The sequence below is a fragment of the Chaetodon auriga genome, chromosome 13, assembly GCF_051107435.1.
Source record: "Chaetodon auriga isolate fChaAug3 chromosome 13, fChaAug3.hap1, whole genome shotgun sequence".
Lineage (NCBI taxonomy): Eukaryota > Metazoa > Chordata > Actinopteri > Chaetodontiformes > Chaetodontidae > Chaetodon > Chaetodon auriga.
Genome location: NC_135086.1, coordinates 14,749,742 through 14,763,722, shown reverse-complemented (window position 1 = coordinate 14,763,722; position 13,981 = coordinate 14,749,742). Strand labels below are relative to the sequence as shown.

The window sequence follows — 13,981 nt, the reverse complement described above, 5'->3', positions numbered from 1 at the left end:
ATCTGTCACTGTTCACTCATTTGCTGGAAGACGATCAGAAACTATGTTAAATGCACCAAGAAAGACACTGGAGTCTGTTATAAAGGCGTCGAGAGGATTCCGGTCAGATCTCACTGCGAACGAGGGAGCGGGTTTCAACAGTTGACGCGGAGAGAACTGAGCGCAGGAAAAGCGATTAATTTTGATTATCTGAAATCTTCCGGCACCCTCCTTGTTTCGCGTTTTTTTCTTTCTTTCTTTCTTTCTTTTTTTTTTTTTTTTGGCAACGTTCACGGGGCCAGTGCGGATGAGCATTGTCCGAATGAAGGATTCAAGAGCACTGGGTCCAATTGGACTGGATTATGGGATTACTGGACTGATTACAGGACAATCATCGGGCAAAAGTCGCAGCCGTGCTATAGATGCTCTTGAATGACGGGCACACAAAAGGTTGGACGGGATTAACAGCTCCATATCCTGCTTTTATTCCACTTTGTGGCATGGGCAGGCTGTGCTACACGAGCAGAACCCATATGCAACAGTGTGCCGCACAGGGAAAAAAGTAAATGCATCGTGAATGGTAACATCGGACAATGCTGCATTTTGAACGGGCATGTCAGTGTTTGCTGTAGCCTAGGTGTAGATGTCGCATGAGGCCAATGCGCTTTTGTAAGCTACGGTCTAACCTTCACCACAGAGATTCAAACGCTTTAACCTTGGATGCAGTGGGGAATATTAATACTTTATAGTCATCGATTATTCATTAAGTCCCTCTGTGAGGAAAAAAACAAAGCATGTCTCGTTCACTATGTTGAATTTGATCTTTAATTCATGCATAAGGTGTCGTCGGGCGGTCATCTTTGTTTACAGAAAGAGTTCATCATAGCCGAACGGCATGTGAAAGAGGTCGGAATATCGATGAAACGGCAATAACGGTTCACAAATCGATTTAATGCCCAATTAGTGGGGGATCGGCGTCAACCACACGCCTGATTTGGGTTTAGTCCTCTAGGTTTGCCGTAATCAACAGGTTGAAAGTCAACGAGGATTTTTTTTTTTTCCCGTCTGCCACTACCGCATATCCAGTTGAAGGGATGCGTCTCTCTGTACCCATTTTCTTTCTGCTGTGGGTTAAAGCCCTGACATTGAAAAATCTCAATTATTCTGTCCCAGAAGAGCAAGGACCCGGCACTGTTATAGGTAATATAGCAAAAGATGCCGGATATGGGACCATGGAGCGAGGGAAAAAATCTAACTTCAGAGTACTGGAGAATTCTGCACCACATCTGGTGGATGTTGACCCGGAGAGTGGACTAATCTTCACCAAACAAAGGATTGACAGGGAAACGTTATGCAGGCGCAACCCAAAGTGCCAGCTCTCCATGGAGGTTTTTGCCAATGACAAGGAAATATGTATGATCAAGATTGATATCCAGGACATAAATGACAACTCGCCCAGTTTTCCTTCAGATCATGTTAATATTGATATTTCAGAGAACGCAGCTGCTGGGACTCGCTTCCCTCTGACTATTGCACATGACTCAGATTCTGGGGAAAATGGGATAAAGACATACCAGGTCACAAGAGATGACTACAATACATTTTCTTTGGATTTAAAAGTGAGAGGCGATGGGACTATATATCCAGAGCTGGTGGTTCAGAGACCTCTGGATAGGGAGGATCAGAGTCATCACACCCTGCTCCTCACGGCAATTGACGGTGGGGAGTATCCAAGATCGGGCTCCATGCAAATCAACGTCAGGGTGACTGATTCGAATGACAATAGCCCCGTTTTTGAAAAATCCTCCTATGTGATTGAGATTGCAGAGAATTCCCCTCCTGGAAAAGTACTCATAGATTTAAATGCCACTGACCAAGATGAGGGGAGCAACGGGCAGGTGGTCTATTCCTTCACTGGGTATGCATCAGAGAGAATCCAAGATTTGTTCTCCATTGACCCCAATACTGGCGTCATCAAGGTCCAGGGAGAAATTGACTATGAAGATAATCCAATCATAGAGTTTGACGTGCAGGCTAAGGACCTTGGGCCCAACCCGATACCAGGCCATTGTAAAATTACTGTCAAAGTGCTGGACAAAAATGACAACTCGCCAATAATAAGTTTTGTTTCTGTCCGGCAGGGAGCCATCAGTGAGGCAGCACCTCCAGAGTCTGTCATAGCACTGGTGAGGGTGACAGACAAAGATTCTGGCCGAAATGGTCAACTTCAGTGCAGGGTGCTGGGTAACGTACCCTTCAGACTGCAGGAAAACAATGATAATTTTTACACACTGCTCACAGACAGACCTCTGGACAGGGAAATGAAAGATGAATACAATGTAACAATAGTGGCAAGAGACAATGGCATCCCTTCTTTGAACTACACTAAGTCGTTTACTGTGAAAATCCTGGATGAGAATGACAATGCGCCACGCTTTACAAAGACAGTTTATGTGCTACAGGTGCCTGAGAACAACATCCCAGGGGAGTATTTGGGCTCCGTTCTGGCCCACGACCCAGATGTAGGTCGCAACGGAACAGTATCGTACTCCATTCTGCCGTCACATATCGGAGATGTTTCAGTATACACCTACGTGTCTGTTAATCCCACCAATGGAGCCATATATGCCTCACGGTCTTTTAATTATGAGCAAACAAAATCCTTTGAGTTCAAAGTCCAGGCGAAGGATGGAGGATCACCTCACATGGAGAGCACTTCTACAGTCAGGGTCAACGTCCTTGACGTCAACGACAATCTCCCAGTTATTATATTACCCCTTCTGCTGAATGACACAGCAGAAATCCCAGTGCCTAGAAACGTAGGTATCGGATACATTGTGGCGACAGTGAAAGCGGTGGACCACGACCACGGAGAGAGTGGCCATTTGACCTATGAGATCACAGAGGGAAATGACGACCACCTGTTTGAGATGGATCCGGTTGGAGGAGAGGTCAGGACTGCCCATGCTCTTTGGGAAGAGGTTGCCCCAGTGGTTGAGTTGGTGGTGAAGGTAACTGACCATGGCAAGCCCCCCTTATCTGCCGTGGCTAAGCTGATCATTAAGGCGAACACTGAAACGGCAGCAGGAGGGGGTTCCAGCGCGAGCGGGGAGCAGCAGCACTGGGATGTATCCCTGCCCCTCATAGTTACCCTCTGCATTATCTCTGTCATGCTCTTAGCAGTCATGACCGCCATCGCTGTCAAGTCCAAGCATCAAGATAAGGAGACTGGGAATTATAACTGCCGCATGGCTGAGTACTCCAATCCTCCAGTGGGGAAAGGCAAAAAGAAAAGGATCAACAAGAGTGACATCATGCTGGTGCAGAGTGAGATGGAGGAGAGAGATTCTGCCAGCCGGATGAATGTGGTGAGCAGCCCCTCTCTCATCACTTCACCAATATGTTTTGACTACCAGAGCCCTCTGCCGCTCACGCTGCCCAGGTCAGAGGTCATGTACCTGAAAACCACCCCAAACAGCCTGACAGTCCCCAGGGCAGGCTGCCACTCCAGCTTTGCCGGGCTTAGCACAGACACTCCAGCGAATAGGATGTCAGTGATACAGGTAAGGAGGATGCTGCACTGTATTCTTTATCTGCCCTTTCTTCTCGCTTATCTGCACACGCTGCTTTGTCATACAAATCTGACAAAAGAAAAGTAATCGACTGAAAAAGAGAAACTCTGTCACTGTGAGCAGACATCATTATTATTGCTTTTTCTTTCCCCGTTATGACAATGTGAAATATTCTCTGCATGATCTGGCAACTTAGTGTTAGAATGTATTAATCTGTTGCAAATGGCATTTCACTAAAGGGAGCTTTTTCTAACTGCATTTGAGGAAGCGGTGTCATTTTAGAAAGTGCTCCATTGTAAGTCCTCACTTGCAAAATGGTACAGGTGGTCTGCATAATCAGAAAGTCCTCTCCGTTAGACATGCAAACAGTGTGAGTCTTGAACAAGGCTGCTGTGACCCTGCCAGATCCACTGCTATAGAGTGAAAACAAAACCCTGCCTGAAATGTGGGATTGGACAGGTGTTTGAGCAGCTTGTCCGATCACATTACTGAACCAATGTGCACCAGACAGCTAGATGCACACAGCATAACCTTACAATCGCATTTTTCGCTCCCCACAAATATGGGCCAGATCCACCCATCCGCATCCGAAGTTGGCACGATAAGGCCATTAATAGGGTCCAGCCTTGCCTTGTAGAGATGGCGGGGTTGTGTACACGAGCCAGCTAACATACTAATTTGACAGCATGGGCTTGTCGTGATGTTTAGCACAGCAGAATTATCTGTTGTAAACGATGTAAATATCTAGGACAGTCTCACAGACAGTCTCATTTGGAGATGATAACACAGATGACAAGGCCTGGCACTGTCACCAGTCACTAGGGTATGTGGGTGTGATCAACACAAACACATTATTCTCAAGATAGGGGAAAAAGGATGCTGATGACAGTGGCTAATGCTTTCCTCCTTTGCCTTGCCAAGGAGTCACATATGGTCACAATGGAGATTTGTTCTTATCATGCCGTCAATACTGGCAGGTGCTCTATAGCTTTTATTGACATCGTTCAGGTGCTATAATAAAGATTTAAGAACCTGAAAAACAGGCAAGGCTATTTCTTTTCCAGTCTAAATCTCATGTTACTCAGGCTATTGTTGAAAATTGCATGAAACTTTTAACATGGCCAATGGAAAATATTATTTCCCTTTCATTTCTAGACGGAAAATTTCCCCTCAGAACCCAATTATGCTGGCAGCAGGCAGCCATTTGTTCAAAGGTAAGAGCTCTATCCAAAAGCTTCCTGACCAGTGCATTTAGCTTCTTCATCCTTGTATCAAGCCAGCTGACTATGGCTATCAAATAGGAGTGCTCACGCAGAGGTAATGGCAAGTTGTGTTTTTTCCCCCCTCCTTCTATTCTGCTGCAGCTCAACATTTAAGGATGCAGAACGAGCAAGCCTCCGAGACAGTGGCCATGGTGATAGTGACCAGGCTGATAGTGACCAGGATACTAATAAAGGCTCACACTGCGACACGTCTGCTAGGGAGGCCCTCAAGATGAAAGCAACAGCAGTTAATGGCCAGCCTTTTGAACAGGGTGAGTGGATGCACTCTTTTCCTGACATCTTGAAGATGCCTAACTGACTCTTGTATCAGACATTGTTTATACTTTATGCACAGAGAACATGCACGTAGCTCGCTGGTGTTTTAAGCGGAGGTCCACTGGCCCCTGGGTGCAGCCAACGCAGACAAATATTTAACATGGAGGAGGTGAATCCACGCTGTTATTAGATGCCGGTAGTGTTACTTTGTACTGCCTTGCAACGCAGACAGTCTGAGCTGTTTCAAAGATGACACAAAGGCACCAGAGTGGAAGGTAGATGGTAGCTTTAAAGGATAAAAGAGTCCATTGGCTGAAGGTAGAATGTTCAAACATCTTCTGTCTGATTTTTGCCATCAAACGAGCTCATATGCATGGCAAAGTGTACCTCCGTCTGTGTCTCTTTTGATCACGTCATTATTTGAACACAGATGCACTGCATGCATGTCTTGAATAACACGACAGAGACAAGAAGAAGCATGATAGACACTTGCAGTGCGAAATGACAGGTATTTCTGGTGCAACGTGACAGAGTCTTTCCACCTTTTTCTTGGAAAGATTTTCTCAGTTATTAGCGGGTTTGCAGTGGTTACGCCGTTTTTAGCGGGGCTTTGCTTTACGACTGAAAATAGAAATGTTAAATTTTATTTCATGAATCTCAAACAATCCGCACCTCCAGGAGTATAATCATAGATGACTGTCAGTCTGTTGCAACCCGCCTGACCTGATAGGGACTGATATATTTAGCTGTTGTGGATATAAACTGAAGATATGAAAGCTACTCTCACTGGTAAGATAAAAGATAATGGGGACTTGAGTGAAGTGGTGATGTCTCTCATTTCCTTGTGTGAGCCTTGGAAGAGAATGGCTGTGGTCATCAGGTCCCTATGCAGTACTTTCCACACCATTTACATTGCTATGAACTGTTTGTTTGTGGCATGCTCAGGAGGGCAGAGATGGAAACACTCTTGCAGCTGCCAGAAGGATGTGTGAATCTCTCTCTCTGTCTGTCTGTCTCTCTCTCTCTCTCTCTCTCTCTCTCTCTCTCTCTCACTTTTGTGTGTATGTGTGAGTGTGTCTGTGTGTGTGTATGTGCACGCACTGTGAGGAATTATGGCAGACCAAACTTGACTCTGTGGGAGGTGTAAATTCAATCACAATTTTTTCGCAGCACATTTCTGAATCTGATTCAGCCCAAGTTCTAAGGCCAATCAAATGGACACATATTGAAAGAGATGTTTTGTACATGCAAGACTGAATATTTACATGTGCAGCGCTGACGCTTGCTTGACAGCAATGTCAGTTAATTTATAGACCTGCATATGTAAGATAACAGAAATGCAAAGAAGTGGGGCATTGCTTTTAATATTAATAGGTTTTTTTTTGCTATTGCCGCTCCTGTTTGCATTTGAGAAATATAGTTAAAAAGCAAATCTAATGGTTACAAAAATGGGTTTCTCTCTCTGGGTTGGTCGGTTGAACATTAAATAGCGTCACTGTCTGCTCGATACTAGATGGAAGATCTGCATTATGCACTATGCGTTAGACCTGATCACACAAAAACATCACCCTGCAACCCACACACCCCTTTTGTCTCTTGCCTGCACGCATACATACAGGCACATTTATTGAACAACAAAGCCACTGTTGTGCAGATTTTGACAAGATAGCGCTATTATCCAAAATGGAGACACCACAGAATTTTAGTTCCAAATGCACCAACACAAAAGCTTGCGGGTTAAGTAGTATTGCTTTTATGTCTTTACCTTTACCATCCCTCTAGTCTCCTGGCTGCTTTGATACAGGTAATGTATGCACCTGTGCAGCTTCCACTATCATGCACTCTGAATATTTATTCACTCTCACAGACACCAGATGCACAGTGGGTATGTTGCTAGGCTTTCTCTGATTCTATTTATAATGGGCAGGCAGTTTCTTTGTTTTTGAGAACATGTTATTGTTCCATTCACAGTTGCCCATAAGATCACTGCTACTTTGTCACTTTGTCATGATTCTATTATGTGACTATGTAAATGCAGTGGACTATATAAGGCCATTGTGTAACGCTGTAATTTTAGAGCTATTATTCAACAAATTTTTACTCAGTGATGGAATGGAAAATGGAAATGGAAAGCCAATGACAAGCACAATAGATGAAAGCACCCTCCCTTCCTCATCCGCTTCCCTCTGCATTTTTGTTTTTAAATAATTACAAAGCTTCCAACAGCACTCATTTTTTAAACATTTTGTCATAGAAAAAGTTTACAGTGCGGTCAGGAAGGTGTGATTATGGCCACAAAAAGAATAGAAATCTGTGAAATTGAAATTCATGTCATGTAAGCATTAGGCATTTAATGTTATGTAAACATGCAGACATGATCCTTAAATTGCTTCTGGTTGTGTAGCAAGACGAATAGCACAATGACAAAAATACCTGTCTGTGTTTTTGCTCAACCTCCTAAGCACATACATCCCTTTGCATCAGCATCATCTGCTAGCTCCTCTGCAGCAGTGATACGTACCATGGAAATGAATTCAGCATCTCCCTGCTTCCCCATGCTTATGCTTATTGTTCTGGCCCCGTGTATCCGTTCCTAAAAAAATACTTTTCTTTATGGCACTAAAAGAGAGATGGAGAAACACAAATGTAAGGGCCACAGAACTGTAATCTGGGGTGTAGATGCTTCAAAGCATAGCACTTATAATATGCAGGATCTGTGTTGCGGTTTTGCCAAATCAAAGCCATCATTTAGTTCTCCCTTTTGATGTAAAATGCATTTTGAACTCAAATGTGAATTTTCTCTTGATCTTAGTCCTGACAAAGAGAGCACCAGAATGGTTTATGCTTTGAATGTAACAGTGTAAGTTCACATAATATGTAACATGACAGGGAAAAAAAAAGTCCCAGTATGCAGCAGGGAAGTTAAATTTGTTTCGGGAAGAGTAAAAGTGGCTTGTAGAAACTTGTAGTAATGTGAAAATAGGCACAGTTACAGTTTGTTGCACCACAGACTTAATACTGAGGTATGAATCAGGTATGAATCAGTTACTGCTACGACTTTAGCTATAATCACCATGCTTCTCGAGCTGGTAAGCCAGTCCTTGGCCTGTTTAATGTAACTTTATTATTGTCATCTAATTTTGCTTTAAACCTTTTAACCAACTCCATTTCTATCACATATGAGACATTCACACGTATATTTCTTTTCAATCTCCTTTATTTAAGCAAAAGTCTCAATGAGATTAAAACCTGTTTTTCCAGAGAGACATGGCCAAGAAGGCAGCAGAAAACATTGTTGTAACAATGAATACAAACAACATAAACAGAGGAAGTCAGTAGATGTACACATAGTATAGACAAACTCCAGTCAAGATGCAATGAGAGACTATAGTCAATATTCAGTTCAGATGTGTAAACAAATATGACTTCATCATCTAAAACAAAGTAAAATCTAGAAATGCAAACAACATTATTTCGCCGATCTTTGAAATGGACTTTGATTCACCACCAGTAGTCAGCTCTGTCAAATTCAGAGCGGATTACTGAATCTATTGTTTATTGGACTCATGTAAATTTTACCACTTTGCTTTGAATAAATAAGCACAATTCATGTAATATTCCATACATTATTTAACCAGGCGCTAATAAAGGCTCCAAGGTTTAGAATTTTATGTCAGATTAGCCTCTGTTGTGTTATTGGTCAAAAGCAACTGATTTGATTTTATTGAGAGAGAGAAACCACATTTGTTTCCATGTGAATGTTCAAGTAAATCAAAGACGGCGGATGGAGTGCACAACCATCCCCAGTTGGGTACAGCTGCAGAACAAAACATAGCATTCAAAGAAAAAGAAGAGGCTTTTTATACAGTGCAATTTGCAATCTCCCCAAAAATGTCTGTATATTTATATATATGTGTTTGTGTGTGTGTGTGTGTGTGTGTGTGTATGTATATATGTATATAAACATATATGCCATTTCCACCTGCAAACTCCACACAGAGGCAACATATAACATAAAATGTGACAGCTCCACCAACAATTAAACAATTTACTGCACATAAAGACACTTAATGTCCTAAAGAATTTACTTGTAGCCCATAAAGGTAAATAAAATGTGTGTGATAATATGTAGAAATGCCTTTTCCTTTCATGTAAGCGTCCTTTAAGAAGCCTCTATAGCAGTTATGGTGTCATATCAACAGCCCCATATAACGTGTGAAATCTCCATCTTGTCATAGAGTAATTAACAGGTCCATCATGTCCTATGGCTGCATCTGCGTGTGTGTGGGTGTGTGTTTGTGTGGGTGGTCATGGACTTGAGCACCAGTAGTTGATAGTGGTGGCCTGTACTTTGCAAATGAGCTTGCAGTGTTGCACATGGTGCTGGTTTTCACATCTCTTGGGGGTTGTGGTGCAAGATGGTGTCTTTTCTTTTTGGGTTTGAACTTCCCCCCTTGGGGTTGTGCGTCCTCCAGCAAATTGGTGTGCGAGGAAGGTACTGTTGCCTTTGAACAAGAGGATCCCCCCCCCCACTTCTTGTAGGAAGAGCCCCATCATGTGGAGCTTCCCCTTGTTCCAGGCTGATATTCTCATCCTCATCAGGGCAAGGTTTGAAAAAGAGATCAAGTGCCTCATTCGCAGTTAGTCACTTTCGTCTCATTGTCTTTGATATCACATAATGGCATGTGAGCAAGATGGAGAAGCCTTATTTATAGACCAAAGCTACGGGAGCTAATCGGTGTAGTATCAAGACATGTGCTGTGATTGGATAAAATATTACGGTTATTCCTGTTAAAAAACAGGTTTAATCTTTTGGTTGGAATTTTTACTTCCCATGGGACGAGGAGATGGATTTATGAGAGCTGGCATGCGAGGTGTTAATGTGTGATTGTATCTTGATGTGAGAATTTTTCTGATTTTCTGTCATAATATTTTACAAGGAACGTTTTGGTCCTGTGGGAGAGACACCTAGACAGAGGGGGAGATTGTTCAGATGTGACGTGAGCTATCTTTGTGCATTTGTCTTCGTGTGTTTTACCAGCACATCCATTCCTTTGCTATAATTGGAGATTTGCACAAAACCTAAATCAATAACCAAATTCTGATTGGTCCAGTAATCATTATCTTTATTTGTTTGCATAGCCAGCATAAAGGATGTCATTACAACCTCATGGCATCGCAGCAAAGAAAACACATTTATTAGAGTTGAATCATTCATCAGAACAACAGCAAAATATAAATTAATACTTTTGCAAATCAAATCGCTGTTTTGTTTGCATGTATAACAAATGAAGGAAAACTGTCATTTACCACCAATTTACAAAGACACATTTGACATTTTGCTTCATGCCTCTACATGCAAAATACCTCAATGGATCATTGTCAAATTAATTCTGATAGCGTAATGTAATGGCTGCAGAAAAAAAAAATGAAACCCTCTACATCATAACACCATGGAAATTGGCTCCTTCTTTGTGTCACTCTCTGTGTGCTTATTTCATGTCTACCAGGGTTAGATGTGGTGTGAAGTGTAAAAGACTGACTTACACCACAAAGACAGAGCAGCCTTACCCATTGCTCCACTTTTTGCTGCTGACACTAATATGCAGCCACTCGCACATGTTGTACAGTCCTGTGGCGTTTGGCTTTGTGTTCAGTATCAACTAATACAGCTGAAGCTGCTACAGTCATGAAATAATCAAGGAGCCACTTCAATCAGGAATGAAAGGTTTCATGTTTTCTATGCAACAAGTGACATAAATAACCACCCCATTTGAAATTCTACTGCGAGTAGTGTTAATCTAGTGGCACTGAGGTAATAGTTGTGTAATGTGGACTGTATTTATGCCTCATTGTTGCTCATTTTGTTCATTTTTGCCAATTCTACCCAAAGCACACCCAGATTTAGTTTTAAAACACATCATTTTAATTGATTTGTACTTTTTTTTATGTTTCCACACATCCAAAATTAGCTGTGTTTCTTGCTGCGACAAGAAAGCGTTGACCAAAGTCTACAGCAAACAAGGTCCTCTTTTGGCAAGGACGGGTCACAAGAAATGTCCACTAATAAGAGGTGAAATGAAAAATGGGCAGGAAATGCAAATGAGTTGCTGAGAACACACCAGAGTCCCTCAGAGTCATTAGAAAAATTACCAAAGGTCAAACTAATGAGTGTTTGCACTACAAATGGTGTTTTCAAAACCCAATCTCGCCTTGATTTTTCATTTCAGATTTTCAAAATGAGCACCTATAAATTCCTATAAATTGTCTTGGAAAAGAGAGAAACTAATGAGCCCCTAACAACATCATAATCAGCAATACTACAACTGCGGCATTTCTCACAACTTTCTGATCAGAAAATGGCAAATATCACTCATGCTCATGCAAATTGCTCATGCAAATGCTACAGTTGTTTTTCCACTAATTCCACACAAACTGCTGCTGCTGCTGCTGCTGGAAATGTAAATGAGAAACACATCACTTCCTCTGCACCAGATGATATTTTCCAGGAAACACCTACACAAGTTGTTGAGAATAGCGTAGGGAAGAGGCTTCATGCATGGGTGGACTCACTCAATCACTGCACTTACCAGAAAAAGACAAAAACTTTTTCTTCTCAGCAGGACGTTGCTCCTTTAAGGTTGCATTGAGAGAGTGATTTCTAGCCTAGAAACGTCTGTACTTCAGTAAATCAAAACGACATTGCTAAATTTGAACTCCCATAGCTGCTGCAACAGGCTGCAGGTTCTTATTTTATTCTGAAACATTCTCATGATGCATCCTAAATATCCGACATCAAGGAAGGTGCTATAGTTGGTCGCAGGATTTTTAAGAATAGTGCTGGAATTTCTGTTTGCCGGAGTGTTTTATTATCGTGGCTCATCCTTCAACATGCCATCTACATTTTCTTTTTAAGTTGTTTACTCTTACCCCAGCAGGCTCCAATAACAAATGTTTAACTGTTTTTGCAGAGCAAGACAAATCAGTCCACTGCACCGATGAATGTCGTGCACTGGGACATTCTGACAGATGCTGGATGCCAAAGTTACGGGTAGGAAGCCAAGCAGACAGCGCCGATAATCGCACCAACCTTTTCATCCCTGTGGGAATGGACGCCATGGTAGAGACAGAGATTTATGGCACCATCAGCTGCAGCAGCAGAAAAACCCTCAGCACGTTTGGAAAGGAACAGCGGGACAGTACAATCCTTGTGGCCAATGTCAAACCTTACTTAAAATCGCAGCGTGCACTAAGCCCACCGCTACAGGAGAGTCCATCTGCGTCCACTAGTCCCACCAAGAGTAGTATGCCCCTGGACTTGGCCAACCAAGAGTCCACAGAAGAGCGGGAGGGTGGTTCAGACATCAGTGCCTATGGACCTCCAGATGGCCAGTGCTCCCCACTGCACACTGAATTGGAGGAGCCCCCCTACCTGACCTGCGAGCTCAGGCCTAAGTCCCTGTCAAGCAGTCTCATTCACAGCTCTGTCATCAGCCAGGAGTGTGGGGGGTCAGATTGCGCTCTCGACCCGCTGGACTCCGGTAACTGACAGGTCAGATGATCCCACTCGCTCTCACCTGCCAGGGGTGTGATGATGATATCACAGATTAATGACCAAGAGGTGATTTATTTTGACCCACAGAGGTGTCCAGACACGCATTGTATAACCAAAAACCATCTGCTTTGTATGTTTTTTGAGTTTGTGACTTGTTGTGTTTAAGTGAAATATGTGTCCTTGACTGCTGTGAAGGTTTTGGGGGGGGGATCAGTGCTTATCTGACTTCAAGTGTTTTCACAGTGTACTGTACCTGTCAATTTAGATGTCTGTATTTTACACATTTCAAGCTCCAATTTTGTGAGGCTGTTGAACAAATTGCTACTGTTAAGCTATTGAGTCCTGTCTGCTTTTGTACAGTGAAGCTTTCTGTCTCCATTTAGTGTTTAAGGAACATCTCTTTGAATATCACAGGCAACTGAAATACATATCAGTGACGTTAAATACAAAAGTGAAGTGTCTTATGAACTGTTAATGGTGGTGCAACAGGGAATGTCCCTTTTCATAAAACCATTTAAGGTTCCTATAAAAACAGTTTTTTAAGAATGTATTTGTAATTTTATTGTTGTCCTCTGCAGTTTATGTGAAAATAAGCTGAGCTTACACGTGAATGTGGGCTACTGTACTTGTTGTGTATTTTATTAAATTTGTATATACTGTGCGCATGGAAGGCGGTTATTTTTGACTGGTGGCAACTTCCGAAGCTGTCATGTTGTTGTGTGAAAGAAGTGCATTTATGTCTACAAGGTGCTTAATGCGTGTTAATGACAAAAAGCTCTAGCGACTCTGCAAACGTGCCAATTGTAGCTCTATCCTGTATACCAGCACATGTTATCTGCAGTAGTCTAGACCCTAGTTGGGGGAACTTCAAAAGAAAATCACAATCAACTCTTTACAAGGTTATTTATATTTAAAAACTCAAATAAAACCAGGCACTGTGTATTAGTGCACCCAACAGAAGACGACTTGACTTCCTCTGCTTATATTAAGAAGTACATGCATCATAAGGTGGAGATGGAAACCCCGCTCATGCTTTTGTCACCCGAGCTGCTGTCTGTTAATGTCCGCTTGTGATTTCAGGTTTATTTATGAATGCGTCTGACAAATGACGAGACGTGAATCTAACAAACGTGTAAAAGTTAACATTCAGCTACGACTGTCAGTTACAAGCAAAGACTTTTTGCAGTGAAATCTTTGATTAGATAAAATGAAATTTTAATGATCCCTGTGGGGGAAAGTGGGTCATTGCAGCAGCAAAGGATTGAACAAATAGTGCATTAAAGGTTATGACAAGTAGATCCAAAAAAAGAAAAAGGAAAAAGAAAAGAAAAAAGAGA

The 13,981-nt window shown here is 42.3% G+C and overlaps 1 protein-coding gene across 1 annotated transcript; it reads left to right on the top strand.

The window, feature by feature from the left end:
* Positions 1–29: 29 nt before the first annotated feature.
* Positions 30–13,305, top strand: LOC143330886 (protocadherin-17-like). The gene is made up of 4 exons (XM_076747646.1): positions 30–3,542; positions 4,707–4,765; positions 4,916–5,085; positions 12,061–13,305. The coding sequence occupies exons 1-4, from the start codon at positions 1,074–1,076 to the stop codon at positions 12,636–12,638; spliced, it is 3,276 nt and encodes a 1,091-aa protein (XP_076603761.1). The 5' UTR covers positions 30–1,073; the 3' UTR covers positions 12,639–13,305.
* Positions 13,306–13,981: the final 676 nt, after the last annotated feature.

What these genes read in the sequence shown, in the direction of transcription:
- LOC143330886 (XM_076747646.1), top strand. Translation starts at nt 1,074, where the DNA reads ATGCGTCTCTCTGTACCCATTTTCTTTCTGCTGTGGGTTAAAGCCCTG. An exon ending in ATAGGATGTCAGTGATACAG is followed by an intron (nt 3,543 to 4,706) that starts GTAAGGAGGATG and finishes TTTCATTTCTAG; the next exon opens with ACGGAAAATTTCCCCTCAGA. An exon ending in AGGCAGCCATTTGTTCAAAG is followed by an intron (nt 4,766 to 4,915) that starts GTAAGAGCTCTA and finishes ATTCTGCTGCAG; the next exon opens with CTCAACATTTAAGGATGCAG.